This window comes from Hypanus sabinus, chromosome 12 (assembly GCF_030144855.1).
Source record: "Hypanus sabinus isolate sHypSab1 chromosome 12, sHypSab1.hap1, whole genome shotgun sequence".
Lineage (NCBI taxonomy): Eukaryota > Metazoa > Chordata > Chondrichthyes > Myliobatiformes > Dasyatidae > Hypanus > Hypanus sabinus.
The window spans coordinates 31,865,167-31,885,821 of record NC_082717.1 but is presented as its reverse complement, the minus strand read 5'-3'; the positions used below and the strand labels follow the sequence as shown (position 1 = coordinate 31,885,821).

General features: G+C 39.9%; 1 protein-coding gene across 3 annotated transcripts in view; it reads right to left on the bottom strand.

Moving 5' to 3' along the window:
• Nucleotides 1-20,655, bottom strand: part of camkmt (calmodulin-lysine N-methyltransferase) — a 325,277-nt gene that overhangs the window by 25,038 nt on the left and 279,584 nt on the right. For all 3 annotated transcript variants that reach the window (XM_059985734.1, XM_059985735.1, XM_059985733.1), the window contains exons 8-9: nt 5,553-5,627; nt 3,747-3,810 (exon numbers count right to left, since the gene is read on the bottom strand). In XM_059985734.1, the coding sequence (XP_059841717.1) occupies nt 3,747-3,810; nt 5,553-5,627 (139 nt within the window). The remainder of the gene's footprint in view (nt 1-3,746; nt 3,811-5,552; nt 5,628-20,655) is intronic.

Here is a 20,655-nt window from a genome sequence, read left to right as displayed (position 1 = left end):
GGCGTATGGTGTGTTGGCATTCATCAACTGTTGGATTGAGTTCAAGAACTGTGAGGTAATGTTACAGCTATACAAGACCTTGGTCAGACCCCACTTAGAGTACTGTGCTCAGTTCTGGTCACTTCATTACAGAAAGAGAGAGAGCAGAGGAGATTTACAAGGATGTTGCCTGGATTGGAGGGTGTGCCTTATGAAAATAGGTTGAGTGAACTTGGCCTTTTCTCTTTGGAGCGATGAGGATGAGAGGTGACCTGATAGAGGTGTATAAGATGATGAGCGGCATTGATTGTGTGGATAACCAGAGGCTTTTTCCCAGGGCTGAAATGGCTAGCATGAGAGGGCACAGTTTTAAGGTGCTTAGAAGTAGGTACAAGGGGGATGTCAGAAATAAGTTTTTCACACAAGAGGGTTGGGGGTGTGTGGAATGCACTGTCAGCAACAGTGGTGGAGGCAGATATAATAGGGTCTTTTAAGAGACTCCTGGATAGGTTTATGGAGCTTAGAAAAATAGAGGGCTATGCAGTAGGGAAATTCTAGGCAGTTTCTAGAGTAGGTTACATTGTGGGCTGAAGGGTCTGTAATGTGCTGCAGATTTCTATGTTCTATTTCACATTTGCACTAATATATATTTTATTTCTCATTTGAACTTATAGTAATTTATTAAAACTTTCACTGTACTGCTGCCACAAGCAACACATTTCATGACAAGTGCCATTGATAATAAACCTGATTCAGATTCATTGCTCACTTATTCATTTGATCTAGACCTTTTTGTAACCCCGGGCAACCTTCTTCACTGTTCATCACAAAAACAAATTGATGTCATCAGCATATTTTTTAATCATGTCACCAACATTCTCTTCTAAATCATTAATATAGATGGCAAACAACAGAGGAACAAGGAATTGGCAGACAAACAGAATGAGAATGACAGAAAACTGGCTGACTAGCGGAAGGCAAAGAGCGGGAATTAAAGGGGGCCTTCTCTGGCTGTCTGCCATTGATTAGTGGTGTTCTGTTGGGTCCACTACTTCTTATGTCAAATGCTAAAAAACTGATGCTTTATGGTCAAGTTTGTAGATGATACAAAGAAAGGTGGAGGGGTAGGTAGTGTTGGAAAGCATGAGTTCTTGAGTTGTAGTGCAGAGTCTGCAGTACAGCTTGACCAGGTTAGGAGAATAAGTAAAGATGTGGCAGATAGCATAAAGCATGGGGAAGTATACAGTCATACACCTTGGTGGAAAGAATAAAGATCATGAGACCATAAGAAATATCAGAATTATGCCATTTGGCTCATCAAGTCTGCTCTGCCATTCTAACATGCCTGATCTATTATCTCTCTCAACAACAAATTCCTGCCTTCTCCTTGTAATCTTTGGCACCCTTTCTAATCAAGAACCTATCAAACTCCACTTTAAATATCCCAGTGACTTGGCCTCCACAGCATCTGTAGCAATGAATGCCAGATTCACCGACCTTTCGCTAAAGAAAAGGATCTTCTTGTATTCTGAGTCTGTACCTGCTGGTCACAGACAACCCCACAATGGGAAACATCCTCTCCATCACCATTCTTTCTAGGCCTTTCAATATTTGGTAGGTTTTAATTAGATCCTCCCTTATTCTTCCAAGTATAGACTACTTTCAAGCTGGAAAATAATTCAGAAATTGGAGATGGCTAAGGGACTTGAGAGTCAAGGGTGCAGTATTCCCTAAAGGTTAAATTGTAGGTTGAGTCGATAGTACGGAAGGTAAATGAGACGTTAACATTTATCTCAAGAGAAATAGAATACAAAAGCAAGAATGTATGCTGAGGTTTTATATGGTGTTGTGTAGACCACATTTGGAGTACTGTGAGCAATTTCATATCACTCATATCTATGGAAAGATCTGCTGATACTGGAAAAAGGCCAGAAGAGGTTTACAAAAATGATCTAGGGGATGAAAGGCTTAGTGTATGAGGGGTATTTGATGACTCTGGGTCTGAACTCACTAGAGTTTAGAAGGATGAAGGGGGATCTCATTGAAACCTGCTGACTATTGACAGGCCTGGAAGAGCGGATATGGCGAGGATGTTTCCAGTCGTGGGGGAGTCTGGAGCATGAGGGTACAGTCTCAGAGCCAAAGGACATCCATTTAGATCAGAGATAATGAGGAATTTCCTCAGTCAGCGGGTGGTGAATCTGTGGAATTCATTTCCATAAATGGCTATGGAGGATGACTTATTTAAAGTAGCAGTTGAAAGGTTCCTGCTTAGTAAGGTCTTCAAAGGTGACGGGAAAGGAGACAGGAGAACGGGGTGAAGAGGGAATAATAAAACAGCTATCATGGAAGAGCAGAGCAGACTCAATAGGACAAATGGCCTATTTCTGCTCCTATGTCCTATGGTCTTATTGAGCAACACCAATCCCTGTGGCCTACCACTGGTTGGTTACAGGCTCACGATATGATGAACAACCTACACTACCACCTTTTGATTCCTTCCACCATACAAATTTTGTATTCAGCTGGCTGGCTCAGCCTGAAGCTCATGTGATCTCACTTTACAGACCAGTCAATTATTTGGTTCTTACCAAAAGCTTTGCTAAAATTCATGCAGTTGTCTACTGCCCTTTCCTTTTTGCTATATCTTCAAAAAAATCAAATTTGTGAAACATAATTTCACATGCCAAGGCAGACTACCCCTAATCAGCCTTTGCCTCTCCAAATGCAGATAAATTCTGTCTCTCAGAATATCCTCCAGTATTTTTCCCATTACTAATGTTGTTAAAGTCACCAGCTTCTTGATCCCTGGCTCGTCTTTGCAGCTCTTAAATTAATGCAACCTCCCTTGGGGCTAAGGAAAATAGAAAAATCTCTGCCAGAATCCCAGCAATTTCTTCCCTTACTTTCCTCAAGAGGGATTTATTTACCCTTATGTGCCTCAGGAACACCAACACCTTCCCTTTCATAAAACTGAATATTGCTCTTCCCTTCCTGAACTCACCAGCTTCCATGTCCCGCTTCATGGTAAATACAGGCACGAGGTACTCATTCAAGACCTCATTGTCACTGATCCTTACGGAGACCTATTCTCTCCTTCGTTATTTTTTTCTTCTTAATATTCTTATAGTGTCTCCCTCAATTCTCCTTTACATTATCTACCAAATATACTGTATCTCAAATCCCTTTTTTGCTCTCCTGATTTCCTTCCGAAAAGCACTCATACAAACTCAAACTCCTTAAAGAATTTGCTTCATCCCAGATACTTATACCTGACATATGCTGCCTTCTTTTCCTGACTAGAACCCAAAATCCTTAAACCGCTGGCATTCCCTCATCTTGCCTGCCTTACCCTTGAGGAACACATCGGCACCAAATTCTCCCTCATCTTACTTTAAAAGAATTTTGAAAAATCACAAGCTTAAAGTAAGCAAATAATTCAGTACTTAGTTTAACACTAATGAAAGAAAATGCATAATTGGTTTTGATAACTTGAAATAGACTGATCAAAAAATAATCTCATGCATCCTTGGAGCAATTTCATTCATTTAGCTTCAAACTGTGTATCATATCAGTCAGCTAAATAGAGAAGTTTTCTAGTTTATGCAAGAGTCAAGCAGATAAGACATCTCAATTGAAGTTGGACCTAATAAGTATTAAAGTATTACATTGACATTAATCATGCCATTCCACTACATTCTCAATCATTGTGTAGGGGAACTAATTATTCCAAAGCTCACAATCAGAGAAAACGGAAACATACTTACATTGGGTTTGAGTAATCTCTTTATTGCATCAACAAGGCTGACTCTGTACTGGTCCAAAAACAAGCTGATATTAAGGGGAGAGAAACAAGAGCAGGATTTTCAAGGCATCTTGCATAAGTCTAAGATATTAACAGAAAATACTGATTTCAATTATCCACCAACATAATCTGTTGGAGAAGGGTTTTATACAAAATCTAAATATTTTTCTGACTTCCTTTACATAGTCTTTATTCAGCTGCAGGCCAGTGTTTGATAGATGGCTAGGATTTATGAATATACATTTTCAAACTGAATTGATTTATGTCACACTTTATTTCTTACCCTTCTGGTTTATTTCAAAATAAGCTAAGGTAAAAAAAAATACCAAGCAGACTGCTTCTGTTCTTGCACAAAGAAAATATTTAAAATGTTAAATCTTTTGGCCAGACCTCGCTTCATCTATTTAATCTGTGGAAAGTCTATATGTGAGCTATGCATAAGCTTCCAAGGAGACTGCAGGTTCTCCTTTCCTGGTTCTCCTGACTGCCTGCATTTTTAATCTGATCTAATCCTGTGGCATTATCTTTATCCTTGCAATGAAACCTGAAGTATCCACTCTAATATTAGGTGAAGATGACATTTGCTAAATTACTTACTGAAATCATATGGTGTCGCTCAGCTCTTTGTCTGATTCAGAGTATACAACTCTGGTTTATATCATCACTGCTAAAGTACTCATGCAGTCTCTAATTTATTTGCATTAAAACCAAAAGGGATAGAGATTGTGCAAGCATTATTTATTGGATTTCCTCTTTCTAATAACTTTTTTTTGTTTCATTTTTTGTTGAGGATCCCGACCTCTGTCAGGAGGACTTCATGTATCCAAGCTGTCAGCTATTGCCACGTGAACTTGGACATGAGTTGGTTGTTTAACATAGAAGGAAGAGTTTTGGTACACACAACATTGCTTGAATTGTTACATCTATACTTGAGGACTCTGTGGCAAGAATTATCGCAACCAGCAATGGATGTGGTTGGGCGAACTGCCCAGTACTGGTGAGCATCCATATTGAAATTAGCTGACTCTGCTGATCTGGGATCAAAATGTACATTGACTTCAACTAGAATAATTAAAGGAAACAAAAGCAGAACAAAAATAAATGTACCTGTACAAGAATTTCAGATGGGATTACGTGTCCACCAACAATTCAGAGTCAAATACACAAAAATAATTTCACAAGTACCTAGTACAATAAGTGGCATATTTATGTAAATGGTATCAAAGAAATATCTCTGCCTGATAAAGTTATAGGGAAAAAAAACAGAATTTTAAAGCTATTTATTTGTATCTAAAATTAATACTGCACTGCTGGTCAAATATTTGTTTTGGAAGAGAGAAAGGCGCAACTGATTCCTTTTTAATCTTCAGAAAGAGCTGTTTATGTTGATACATTTGCTTTCTCCAGACTGCTTCTCACTGAGTCATAATTATTAGCAATTTGCCTAAGTTGTCCATTTACTGGTACATCAAGCATGAAAAAGAGGCAATTTCAGAAAATGGAATGCCTCTTAAAATCAATCTTTGGAAATAATGTGGTAGAAGTTACTGTCTGATAGACCACTACTTGATAGCTGTCACATGAAGCTGCATATTAATTTGTCACTGTTATGTTATTCCACACTTCATCCATTTGCTTTAGGATTTTTGGTAAGTAATCTTTCTTTTCCAAAAAAAAATACAAAGCATGAAAAATTATCCCTCGAATATGTTGCATGTCACAAAATAATATTTATAATATTTTATTTATATTAAATGTAGATACTCACCAATCAGCACAGATAATGACATCAAAATGTCCTTCGAGGAGAGACACATCCACCTCATTATCCCATCGCATTATGCTATGGTGGAAGTAACAAAACATAATCAGGTTACATCACTTTATTCATGTAGCCTGCATGCGTCTATTAGCAATGTGTATTTCTTTATCAATTGTCTCTGTGACTCCTGCTGATGCACAAATTCACAAGGCCTGCACTATCTGGTTCCTGGTTTATGAGGCTGTTTTTTTTTCTCATCTAAATCAAATGCATCCTTTACTTTTTAAAACCAAATTATAGCTAAGATTAATTCTGGCCTCACCCAGATTTCACATTGAAGGAGTCACAAGACGATGACCAAACACTGGGAGTCATGTTTAACCATCTTATTCTGAAACCAGTTCTGAGGCTGACTGGATTATTGCAAATGTAATTCTGCTTGAAAGTATGTAACACAATCCAGACAACAAATAGCAATCTGGGACTGTTTTAATGATACACCCAACATCCCACTTATGTATTAAGACACTGGGGAATGCAGTTAAATTTTAGCAGAGAACTAATACTTTATCCAATCCACAAGAAACTTTGAAAGAATAAGTAAAATGCTACACATTTGTTTTTAAGTGGTCTGAAATTGCCTTGGTCCCAAATCTGTTCTGAACTGTAACTTCACCAGGGGTGTCATTGATGCACCATCAATAACTCTTGGAGACGGGAGGCAAACGATAGGCTTTTATTAGCTGCAAAAGATCACGATTAGCAGCAAGAGACCACCTCACAACATCCTGGAGACTGAGGGAGGAACTGTGCCTCCAATCGCCTTTATACAGGGGTCTGTGGGAGGAGCCACAGGAGCAGTCAGCAGAGGGGCGTGTCCAGACAGGTATATGTAGTTCACCACAGTCATAAAAGCTCCATTTATTTGTTTATGAGTAATTCCTACTACACTGCAGACTAAGTTCCACCAAGTAGGAAAAGCTCAAAGGAATTTCTGACTAGTCTTTATAGAAATAGAAAAGTTAATCAGAATGTGAGAGTCTTTAATGGGTACTGAATTAAGTCTGGGGTCCCTGCTCCAATTGTTCACCAAGATTTACTCCCAAGTTAATGAAGATTTCACTTAAATATCAATATTTTGTGAGTAATGTTTGGTAATGTGGATGATCAGCTGTTTACTTAAGCAAAATGAGAAGCTAGAGTGGGCCATTTAATTCCTTGAACCTGCTCCATTATTCCATAAGATTTTGACTAGTCATTTACCACCTGCACTCATACCATTTCCTCAATTCCTTAACATTTAAAAATCGATCGATCCATTAAGGTCATGGTCATTGTGGGCCGAAGGGTCTATTCCTGTGCTGTACTGTTCTATGTTCCATAGAAAGATATAGCATTGAAACAGGTCCTTCAGACTACCACACCTACGTCAGTCACCATATATCCTAATCCCACTAGTTTACAATAATCCCATATGCCTCTGTCTTGCTTATCCAGATGCCTCTTAAATGTTGTTAGTGTTTCTGCCTCCACCACCTCTTCTAACAGCTCATTCCGGACACCAACTAACTCTTTGTGTGAAAAATGTATCCCTTAGAATTCTCTTTAAACCTTTCACCTTAAACATATAGTCTTTGGTTTCAGTCACCCTCCTGTGGGAACAAGACTCTGGCCACCTACTCTAGTTATGCCTCACATAATTGTGTAAACCTCAGTCACCTTTGCCCCCTGTAAAACAGACCAGTCCATCCAATCTTCCATGAAAATTCAAGCCCTCCAGTTCAGCAACATCTCTGTAAATCTTTTCTGCAACCCATTGCTTAATCACATCCTGTATTGGATGCAAGTAGTCTCACAACAGGCATTTGTATCAACAAGGCATAGTAACCTGTGGAGTATATGCTGGAAAATGGGATTAGATTAGTTCTTGAAGATCAGGAAGCTGAGGAACCTGTTTTTGTGCTGTGTGGCTCTGCAACTCTACGACCACTGTCTTGAATGAACTCAACTATTGGGCTTCAACAAACCTCTAGGGTGGTGAATTCCAAAGATTCACTACTGTCAAGATTAATAAACTTTTTCTCATCTCTTGCCTGACTGGATGACCCCCTTACTCTGAGACAGTGACCCCTTGGTTCTACATTTCAACTGCATATAACCTTGCCCTCCAACCAGCAGAAACATCAACTCTACATCTATATCTATTCCTTCAAGAGTTATTCCACGTTTAAATAAAGGGTCTTCACAGAGTACAGTCATTGTCCTCAAGTGGCAAACCCACCTAATAAAACTCATTTGCCCTCCTATTCAATAAGGTCAAAATGAATGATACTCATGCTTGATATTTAACACTCATCCCACTCCAACATTAACCATTCCATACCATTATCTAATTGAATCAATGAACTTCCAATTCCAGGCAATTTCTAATGCTTACACTTCACTTTATATTGTCATGTTGTATGCCAACATTTCTTATCTCAGCCTATGTGACCACATATTATTTACCCCAGTCAGCTTTCTATTCATGCAATGCCTCAGCTTCACAACTCAAATCCCTCATCCTGCTCTCTAGAGAAACTCCTAATGGCATATTTGTTATATAACATGAAACTAGTTTGTATTTTAAAAATCAAAATGAGGATAGAATAGATGACCACAAAATGACAATTTTTTTGAAATATGCATGCCCTCAAAATTTCACATTTAAATTCCAGGTAAACTGGTTTGGTCCTCTTATCATAAACTGGTTTGGTCCTCTTATCAATGAGTTCAAAAACAAGCTTAAAACGAAGTAGTCACGTTTCTGTTAGTCTGAGAAAGGTCATCATGGATACCAGGGTTCAGAATGAAAACTCTGCATTCAACTTTGGCATTCCTGCTGAGAAGAAATCACATCACTGCGAAAATAAAGTAAATGTACACTCGTGGAGTCAAGAGCTCCTGACCCAAGTGAGACAAGCAGAATGAGATGCCCTCCAGGGGTATCAACTCACTCTGCTTAGATTCAAACACAACATGCAATGCAACTCCAGTGTGATGTCAAAGCAGGTTTTAAAAGGTGTCAGGTACTCCTGCTGCCTTCACTCTTTCAAGTACTTCAAACTTACCCACCAGGAGAGAAACTCTATTCAAACAGAGATGCAGTTTGTGTATAAATGGAACATCAAAATTTGCACAGTTTATAACAAAACATAACATTACAACTGGTCGTAAAACACGTGTGCGCTTTTTCCCCACTTAAACTCAGATGGATGCACACTGATTAGAACAGAGCCTCAGGACTTGCTTCTGAAGCTGCCAGATTGAATCTCAAGTTTCTTTAAGACAGTTATTATTTCAAGTGACTCAAAGCTAAAATTCTCTGAACCGATACAACTAACTACAAGTCCAACAGAAGGAGTGATTGTATATAATTATTACCCTGCGCTTCATTATTCAAAGACATCTTTCATTTTCTAATTCAAACAAATTGTGCAGTTATTTATTAATTTAGAACAAGATATATAGAAATATTGGCAACTCAGTAAAAAGTTTTGAGGTCTTAAAACTTTGCCTATCTAAAAATTTAAGCTTCTATTTGAATTTGATTATTTATCCTAGCCCTTCATCTCCTCTCTTCATTCCCCCCACTACCACTTCATTTATCTCCTGATTGCACTAATATCCTACATACAGTTCTGTAATTACTGCCCACCTTCCTTGTAATTCACCTAATTCTAACAATCTCCACTTATGAACATAGACAGGATCCCAACTGTTGTCATGTAAAATGGGACCTTTATTGATCTACATGGCTGAACATCACATTGAACAGTGCAGTTACCCCTGAGCACTGAGTTCAGAACCAAGTTTTTGTCAACTGTTAAAAAATAGTGTCGCTTCTTAAAACTTAATCCCTTGTTTTTATGTCAATGATAAATAAACAATCCAGACTCTCTTGATGCTCTCATTGGAAAAAAAAGTTTATTCAAGATTCTTTTCTGAAGAAAAGTGCAGGGCTATGTGTAGATACTCTATTGATTAAAAAGGGTGGCAGGGTGGAGGTATGTCTCTAACAAAGGAGATACAAGGCACTTCTTCCCTCTGCTCGCCTGCAGGCCATCCTTGGGTAAGGTGTAGCACTTGCTTAGCCCCGACCAGGGTCATCTGAAGCCATGGAGCAGTTGGTGGACAGTCGAATAAACAGATGGTGCATATCACAAGCAACATACACAAAATGCTGGTGGAACGCAGCCGGCCAGGCAACATCTATAGGAAGAAGTACAGTCAACATTTCAGGCCAAGTTCTGGTTATGCAACCACTGACGCCAGGATGACGATCTCTGAAGAGTATTGATGATGGCTGGGGTCACCCGTCTTTTAAAGACACTACCAGAAGAAGGCAATGGCAAATGACTTCCGTAGAAAAATTTGCCAAGAATGATCATGGTCATGGAAAGCCCAAGATCACCCACATCATATGACATGGCACATTACGAACAAACGATTGAGTAAAGATGTTCAATTTGCACCTAACATTAAATGGAGTGACTTGTGATGAAAATGATTCAGTCGTGTAATACTTTGCCTTCCCTGCATCGTTATGTACAATATTGCTTGTAATCATTTTAAATCAAAATTTACAGAATTAATGCAGATGTTAGAAATCTGAAATAAAACAGAAAATATCTTAAACACCAAACAGGTCAGGAGGCATTGGTGAAATAAAAACTGAGCTAGAAACACAGATTAACAAAATTGTTTCAATTTTCTGAAATGAAGGGTGGCTGAACCCTGAAGGCCATGGCTGCCAGATATGATCTACAACATGGAGGGAATCCACACCAGCAATTTCACCTCAGCCTCATCAATCGATCTGTGGCAGGTATAACTGATCCAGATTCCTCCAGAGGACTTCATCATCACAGAAATGGGTCTTCATTCAATTGGACCTGCAGTATGCAAAATCAAGGAACACCTGAGAACACTGGGTACCATAAAGTTTAGAGACTATGCAAGCAGAGATCTGGTTGAAACGAAGTCCCATTCTTCATTCTGAAGCACAGTATTTTCCATGTATCGAGCAGCACAACAATCATGCTGAATGGTATACACTGAATATTCTGGCAGCTCAAACTCAGGTATGCACAATGTGCTGTGGACCATCAACACAAAAGAAATGTATACCACCATGATCTACAATCTCATGGCATAACTTCTTTCACTCTACCATTACAATATGTCAAGGCATCAATACTGGTTTATTGAGAAATGGAAAAAAGCCTAGGGGAGCAGCATTGGGCACACTTAACATTCTAACCTGGAGAAGCTATAACATAGGGCTACAAATAAGCTGAAATAATCGAAAACACGATGCAATAAACAGAGATAAGTGATCCTGTAGTCTCATCACATGGCAATAGAGAATTCAACTGCAACAGGAAGGAAAAGCCCTCCCACACCTGCCCCACTCCTACCATCTCTGTGCAATTGGTAAGGGAAAGGCTGAAGCACTTGTACAGTTGCTCAGCCAGGAGTGCAAGGTAACTTCCTCCTGAGGACCCCATCATCACAGAAGTGGGTCTTCATTCGACTGGACTTAGAGTACGCAATATCGATAAACACCTGAGAACATTGGATACCACAAAGTTTAGTCAAAATTCCAAATGTAGACTTTAAATCAATGGAGCAGAACTGGAACATGAGGCCCACTGAGTCGGCTTTGCTGAGCAGTATACCGTGCAAGACCTTGTGCGTGTGTGCACGCCCTTAACTCCTGGTGGAGTCGTCAGGGCACTGATCTCTTTGGTGATTGCTCATTATAAGGCATGTTTTGGCCATCCCTCTCCAGGTTTTTGGAGCCGGTTGGATTCGAACTCGGGAGCCTTTGCTCTGAAGTCCGGCGGCCCCAAGATAAACAAGACCTTGTAAAAGGCCTTGCTAAAGTCCACTGTCTTGCCCACTTCAACCCTTTTGGTTACCTCTTTAAAAAGCTCAAATTGACGAGACATCATTTCCCATGTGCATTACATTATCCCTAATTACTTTCGCCTTTCCAAATTCAGGTAGATCCCGTCTCTCCAAATTGCTCCAAGCAGATTTCCACTGATGTTAGACTCACTGCCCGTAGTTCTCAAGCCTATCCTTGCAGCACCTCAAAAATGAAGGCGCTTTCCACCTTCACCTGTGACCTTCTCTACCATCACTCATCACTCCACCCATGCCTACCTTAGTGAAAGTGTCATATACTAGACAGCAGAAGTTTGAGGTGAGAGGTGAAATGTTGAAAGGAGATTTGCAAGGCAAAGAAAGTGGTAGATGCCTGGAATGTGCTGCCAAGGGAGGTAGTAAAAGCAGATGTAACAGTAACATTTAATAAGCATTTAGATGACCACTCAAAAAGGCAAACAATAGAGGAAGACAGACTATGGGCAAGCACATGAGAATAGTTTAATTTGGCATCAACACAGACACTGTAAGCAATAGGGTCTATTCTTGTGCTACACTGTTTTATGCTTTCTATGTTTACAATAAAATTAGCTCTACAGGTTGCACCCTAACAATTTGTGGTGATTTGGCAGGACAACGCCTGGAATACAGTGTGCAGTTTTGGTCTGCTGACCTGAGAAAATATACTTCCTATGGAGGGAACACAGACTGATTAGCAGGACCGTCATGTGAACAGGGACTGACTGCAATTCAGAAAACGTTAGGAAAATTCTCAAATTCTGAATGGTCGGATGCTCCCCAGTTGGAAAGTTCATAACCAGAATGCAAGCAAATACACTTAGAACTGAGAGAGAAATATCTCCACCGAGTGAGTATTGAAAGTGTGGAACTCACTGCTATAGACATCTGTAGGGACAAGTAATTGATGGCTGGACTTCTGGATACAAAAAGCATTAAGGATTATGAGCAGTGAGAAGGAATATAGTACTGAGATAAAGGATTAGTTATTATCACATTGTACAGCAGAGCTGAAGAACTCCTTCAAAGAGCTGAGCAGCATAACTCATGAATCCACCACTACACAAAACCTTTGGTGAGTGCCATATATTTTTCATAGTCTTTTCAAACAGAAGACGTTTTCATTGCAATTCTATATTACATACTCAAATAGTATGTAAGGGGATGAGAGGAGAAAACTGTAAGATAATAAGACATGGGGGCAGAATCAATGCCATTCAGCCCATTGAGTCTGTTTCTGATATTCCATTATGGCTAATTTATTATCCTTCTCAACCCCATTTTCCTGCCTTCTCCCCGTAATGTTTGACCCCCCTTATTAATCAAGAACCTATCAACCTCTGCTTTAAATATATCCAATGACCTGGCCTCCGCTGCTGTCTATGGCAATTAATTCCACTGATTCAACACACTCTGGCTAAAGAAATACCTCCTCGCCTCGGTTCTGAAGGGTCATCCTTGCATTCAGAAGCTGTGGCCTCTGGTCCTAGGTCTTTCCACTAATAGAAACATCCTCTCTATGTCCACTCTATCTAGTCCTTTCAATAGTCAGTAGGTTTCAATTCATTCTTTGAAACTTCAGCAAGTCCAAGCCAAGAGCCATCAAATGCTACTCATACATTAACCCTTTCATCCCTGGAATCATTCTGGTGAACCTCCTCTGGACCATCCAATGCCAGCACATCCTCTCTGAGATAAGGGGCTCCAAATCTGGTTTGGCCTATACTATATAAAGCCTCAGGATTAAACCTCTGCTTTTATATTCTAGCCTTCTTGAAATGAATGCTAACATTCCAGTTGCTTCCCTTACAACCAACTCCTCTCCTCTGTGTTTGGGTCAAGTCTTCTTTATGGTTCCAGACAAATTAACCTTTAAGGAATCCTACACTAAGAATCCCAAGTCAACCTCCATCTCCAATTTATAGAATTTGCTCTCCATTTAGAGAGCAGTCTAAGCTCAGCCAGAGAAATAGAGGGTGCAGAACCAAGAAAATGGATCCACAACATTATTAGAGGCCTCACTTTTGTACAGCAAGGGTTGTTGTGGCTGTCAAAGGAACTGAAGACACAAGGAAGGAGCCTCAGTACCAAAATTTGCCAAAGGTGAACATAAGAGCTGGGAGAGAATGAAGTGCACTCTTGCAAAATGTAGATAGAGCAGGTGCAGGAGTGAGAAAGATCAGATTGGTAGAGGAACAGGATTTTCAGAAGGAGAATGATAATGAGAGTTTTAAAAGGGAGAGGAAGAACACTGGATTAAAGACAGTCTTTATCAACCATTAACATTGAGATCAAAGAACTCAAGTGGTAAGGAAATGAGTGCTAAAGACAGCACTAGCATGCATTCATGCAGAGGATTTGTGATGATCTGGAATGGTGAGTGAATAGAAACATGGTGCTTCTAGAGGAGAGTGAATGTACTGTTCAGACACTGCTCAGATCTAAACTGGACAGATGTTGTGGGGTGATCACAATGGAGGGTGACCTCGGATCAGTGGATACAACCTCAGAATAGAAGAACATTCTTTCAAAACAGAGATGAGGAGGAAATTCTTTAGCTAGAGAGTGGTGAATCTGTGAAATTCATTGCCACAGATGGCTATGGAGGCCAAGTCATTGGGTATACTTAAAGCAGAGGTCGATAGGTTCTTGATTAGTAAGGGCGTCAAAGCTTACGGAGAGAAGACGGAAGAATGGGGTTTAGAGGGAAAATAAACTGGCCATGATTGAATAGCGGAGCAGACTTGATGGGCTGAGTAGTGTAATTCTGCTCCTTTGACTTATGGTCTTAAGATTGACCACCTGTTTGAAGAAAGGAAGAAATCTATGTCCTCTTCATGTTTTTGGTACATAAACATCACGAGCAAAAATAAAAAATATTTGCTCCATCTCCTGCACTTTGTCAGTAGTGCAAGTTCAAGATCAAGTTCAGTTTATTGCCATTCAATCATATACATGTATACCACCAAAAGAAAAAATATTTCCCTGGACCAAGGTACACAAAACAGAAAGTATAACTCACTTATATAACACAGGAAGTAATGTTACCACTAGTAAATTAATAAATAATAAGGTACATTTAAGACACAACTTAAAAAGTAAACAGTATAACACTACTAGTACTTCATGCATGATGAAATCAGGGTGATGGTAGGAGCTCAGCAGTCTTACGACCTGGGGGAAGATGCTGTTTCCCATCCTAATAGTTCTTGTCGTAATGCCATGGAACCTCCTGACTGATGGTAGGAGGTCAAAGAGATCATTGGATGGATGGGAAGGATCATTGACCATGCTAAAGAGCCTGCATACACAAGGCTCCTGATAAATATCTCTGTTGGGTGGAAGAGAAACCCTGATGATACCCTCAGCAGTCTTCAAAATCCTTCAGAGGGACTCGCGGTCAAATGCCTTGCAATTCTCATACCAGATGGTGATGCAGCTGGTCAGGACACTCAATGCTCTATTCCATTGTTTTTTTGGCCTGGGTGATTCAATAATTGTATTTTGTAAATAAGCAGCTGCTTCTATTTTAAATACTTGTTTTTTGTCCTGTACTCTATATTCCCACAGCCACTGCATGAAGGTATTCTTCCCGTTCTTACCTGTAAGCGACTTTAAAGATTAAGTAACCTTGTTTTAGATTCCCTCATTATAGAGGAAAGGATGTCTACACCACTAAATCCCTTTACCACAATCGGATTAACTCTTAAAATCATCACAACTGAAGAACGTAGCTTGAGTGTACATCTTTCTCATAACAGCTAAGTACTTTCATCACAGATTATCATTCTGGTACTTCATTATTTGCACTCCTCAAGACCTGTACACATTTTATAAAGTACAGGTCTTAAAACTGAAAATGGTATTCAAAGTAAAATCTGACTATTAGCCATAAAGTTTCCAATAGCCTTTCTGTCCTTTGTTTTTGATTACTGTCAACCTCTTTCTAGCTTTTTTTAATTGCTTTTTGCAGTGCAAAGTTTCTTTTAAATTCCTGTATGCATCTTAAAATTATTTTGTTCTTTCTGATGTAATCTTCTTGCTCCAAAGAGTGAAGCTGCTTCTTAAGTACACATGTTCTAATCCTGAAGAACCCTTTTATTTTGTGAATGCTTATGAACTTCTCTCCCAATCCCTGAATTTGGAGAAAAACGATAGTTTAGCAGCTTTCTACACCATCTCTAATTACGTGCAGGATGTGCTGAATTTCTTTACTCAACTATCCTGTAGAAAGCATGAACATACAAGAGGCTGAGAAATTGGAGCAAAAACCAAATTTCTGAAAGAAATCAGTGGGTCAAACAGTATCTGCGAAAGGAGAGGGATAGTCAATATTTCAGGTCAAGACAGTGCATCGGACTAAGAAAGTAAAGGGGTACACATTAGTAGTACCCCTAGATAGTATAAACAAATAAGGAGGATGCGTGAGGTGGGAGCTGGAAGGCAATTGGTGGAACCAGGTGACAAGAAGGCTGATGGATAGATGAAGCCAGGAGGAGAGTGGGTAAGAATGGAAATAGCTGAATGGTGATTAAGTGCTGAGATCAAAGGGATTCAGATTCTGGAATTTGATGTGGAACCCCATAAGGGATGGCAGATGGTCATATAGGATCTTTGGGGCAGAAGAGCGCTTAGAAGGGAGTGGGAAGCATTTGAGAGAATCTGGGTGGATCAGGAGAGAAATGAACACAGATGGTTATGGTTACCTAAAATTTAAAGATTCAGTGGGTATATCCTATTTTGCTTGAGTTGCTGACTACCTAATGGGCTGAACTTTGTATTTTTCAGTTTCAGATAACCCTCACCATCTACGTTTATTTTTCTCTCAGGTTCCCTCAAATCCCTTTTTTCCATTGCTCCTCAAGGCCCACCTGCCACCCAACTTACTTCTCCATTCCCACCACATTGTATCTGTTCTTCTCCCACACATTTAAACCAGTGGATCTATCTCCTATCCTCTCTCCCACTGGCTGCATCTGCCTATTATCTCTCCCAGATCTCATTCAATTTATCACCTCCTTCTTTATCAGATTCCATAATTTTGGAATTCCCCACCTGTGTTGGACCCATACATCAAGTTCCAGCCTCTGATTATCTCCATCCTTCCTTTTCCCGGCTCCATCTGCCCGTCATCACCCTCTTCACCTGGTTCCATCTATCACCTGCCAGCATCTACAACTTCACACACCACCCCTCTACTCCCTTCATACTGACTCTCTCTCTTCTACACTCTTAGGCCTGACCTGATGCAGGGCCATGACCCAAAACTTCAAGTATCTCTGTCTCCACAGATGCTGATTAGCTCACCAAGTGCCTCCGACAGTTTGTATTTTGTTGAGAAAGGTATCCTTGCTGGATCAATTCAATGCATTGATATAACATTTCTTCTCCATTTATCTCCATATTATTCACACAATAGACAATAATGTCATCATCAAGACCAGCATTTAATGCCCTTCTTAACTGGCTTTGAGAAAAGGTTAGGAAGTCACATGTTGAAGATACTAGTATACCATAAAGTAACATGTTTCTGAACCTGAACTGCCTCAGAATATTTCAAAGTTAGGATGCTGCTGGTTATTTGAGAGGAATTTAAAGAAAATGTTGTTGTCCTTCTTGGAGATAGACATTCTGTATGGGAGGTGCTGGCAAAGAAACCTTAGGAGTTTCGATGCCCGTACAGCTGGCCCAGGTGTAAGGTTGGATCACTCTGGGTGCTAAAGGGAGAAGTTGGAGCCCAGGCAGAGGAGATTCAGTGCCCGTACAACTGACCCGGGTGCTAAATTGGATTGATCTGGGTGCCGAGCTGATTTGAAGAGCTTGAGCTGAGTGATGGAATCTTGGCCCAGTCTGAGTCACTGGGTGGTGTGGTGTAGGCTCTGAATCCTTCGTCGTTGCTGGGTCCTGATGCGAGACACGATTCACTGTTTAGACAATTTAAATGGCAGCTCAAAGCGAAGGCGAGAGCCCACTTCACTCGTTCTCCGTGATGTTCTCTCCTCCATCCAGGGCACAGAGCCTTTCGCTGTTCCGTTACTGGGTCAATTTAAATGTCGGCTCAGATAGACAGGGTGTCAGGATCTGAGGCGAGAGCTGATTTCACATGCTCTCCATGATGGTCATTCCACTCTGCATGGCGCTGACGCTATCAAGACTGCCCTGGCTGCTGTGCTCCGTGCCTGCTAATATGATGAACTAATAAACGAGGCTTTGGCCTAATTCAGGTTGCTCCGTGGTTCAGATCTGAGGACTCAGTTTTGGTTCGGAATGTTGCTGTTGTTTGCTTCAATTGTATGCCTGATTCTTATATATTGTTTTCCTTCTCTTGTGCATTGAGTGTTGGTCTTTTATTTTTTCATTAATTGGGTTCTTTCAGGTTTCTTGCTTTTGGCTATCCATGAGCAAGCAAATCTTAAAGTTGTATGATCTGTACTTTCTTTGATAAGAAATGAATCTTGAAACTTGAAAGAGAAGTTTGCTGTTGCCATAAAGAGCAGCCATACTGCATGAGTGGGAATGACACACAGCTTTCAGGTTAACAAGTGTCAATCAACTTCATAGTTTTATTTTATAAGGTGCTCAGCTCCTTGTCTGTTCATTGACTACCACTCAGTGTTTAACACCATCATTCCTACAGTACTGATTGATAAGCTACAGAAACTGGGCCTCTGTACTACCATCTGCAACTGGATCCTTGACTTCCTAATTGGAAGATCACAATCTGTACAGATTGTTAATAAATATCTCCTCCTCACTGATTATCAACTCTGGCGAACCTCAGGGATGTGTGCTTAGCCCATTGCTCTACTGTCTCTACACCCATTACTCTGTGGCTAGGCATAGCTCAAATACTATCAATAAATGTGAAGGTGATACCATCAGTGTTGGCAGAACCTCAGATGGAAATGAGAGTGTACAGGAGCGAGATTATACCCACTAGTTGAATAGTGTCACAGCAACAACCTTGCACTCAACATCAATAAGACCAAGGAGCTGATTGTAGACATCAGAAAGGGTAGGATGAGGGAATATGAACCAATCCTCATACAGTGATCAGAGGTGGAAAGAGTGAGCAATTTCAAGAATTTCAAGTTCCTGGGTGTCAAGATCTCTGATGTTCTAACCTGGTCCCAACATAACATTGTAGCTATAAAGAAGGCAAGAAGTGGATATATTTCATTGAAAATTTGAAGAGAATTGTTTTAACACCCAAAACCCTCGAAATCTTCTATAAATGTATCGTGGAGAGCATTCTGACGGCTGCATCACTGTCTGGTATGGGAGTGGGTGAGCTACTGCACAGGATCAAAAGAAGCTACAAAAATTTGTAAAACTAGTCAGCTCCATCATGAGTACTAGCCTCCATAGCAACCAAGATATCTTCAAAGAATGGTGCCTCAGAAAAGTGGAGGCCATTATTAAGGACCCCTATTACTCAAGACATGCCCTCTTCTTACTGTTACCCTCAGGAAGAAGGGTACAGAAGCCTGAAGGCACACACTCAGCAATTCAGAAACAGCTTTTTCCCCTCTGCCAACTGATTCCTAAATGGACATCACACCCCTGAACACTACTTCACTTCCTTTATTATTTCTGCTTTGTGCTATTTTTAATTGATTTACTTACTTGTTTCTTATATTATAATGCTTTGTACTGCTGCCGCTAAGTTAACAAATTTCACGACATGTGTGGTGATATTAAACCCGATTCTGACCCTGATTGTTGAAGCTGCATTCATTGAGTCAAAATGGAGAGAATTCATTCACACTCTTGGCTTGTGTCTTGTAAACAATGGACAGGGTACAGGAAGTTAAGAAGTGTCACTTATCACAGAATATGCAGCCACTGTCTGGCCTGACAATGTGACGCAAGTATTTTTGTGGCTGCTCAGTTTTCAGTCAAGAGCGTGCAGCAGAATTTGTCAAATAAAGGTGACATCTTAGACTTGTTGGAGATGATTAGTATCTGACACATTCATGATTCAATGTTATTTGCCACTCATTATCTCCAGCTAAAGTTTCTCAGCCTTGATGCAAGTGGGCATGGACTGCTTCATTTTATGGGTATTGCCAATCAAACTGAACACTATTAATTCATAAGACAGCATCTTCATTTCAAACTTATAATGTAGAGAGGGCACTAGAACTGTGGTTCCATGGACACCTTGCTTAATGGTATTCATCGTTGTCTGAACCCTTAGTATCTAGGTGGCACATGGGGCCTCTAATGGTATTGGTCCATGGCATAAAAAGGGATGGGAAACCCTGTTCTAGAGCCTCCAACAAACATTCCCTTCTATCCCCCTTGCTAACATCAGCCAGCGGAAAGTTCTCCTCTTGATTCTTATTCTCTTCAATTTTACTGGAGTTTCTTAATCCCACAGCAATTTAAGTCACCTGGCCCCTGAAAATCAGCTCATATTTTAGGGAGAGATCATAATTGTTTTTGATGTTTTCCATCATTCTGATGATGATTAAGTGTGGATCGAAGACAAAACTATTGATCAAAATGTATATCACCTGCTATTAATAGTTTTTAAAATAACTTCCAAATATGTTGGTGTGAAATTGGATAAAATATGTTTGATACAAATAAAAAATGTCAAAGAAACTATTCACCAACAAGTGAGGAAGTAGAGGGAGAAAGAAAATAAGAGTCGTGATGAGTCTTAGAGAGAAATGATCAGACTTTTAGGTTTTGCTTGTATATACAATATGAAGTGTTACTTGTTCCTCTGTGCCGGGTAAAACTGATAGTCCTAGGTTTATAGTATTTGCTAGACTAAACAACTACTGACAAGGTTCTTTGCAGATGGATTTAGCAGAAGAAAATATCTAGCATCCTCAGTCTTGACCATATTCTGTTAGAATCTACAGTTACACGTGGTAATTTACTTGAGAAATAGTGTTCTGCTGGAATCAGTGCAATAACAGAAGCTAAGAACTAAGAGAAGATAAGCTTATGATCAGAGCATTAAATTATTTAAGTTTCATTGTGACACCATGAAAGTAACTTGCATGTACAATATTTTTCACATTTTAATGTAGTTACTATAATAGGAAAAACAAAATTAGGTAGCAGGTACCATCGAGCATTTAGAACAGTATCAATCTGCGCAATGCCATGACAATGAATTTCCACAGGAGTAGGAGGCACTCCC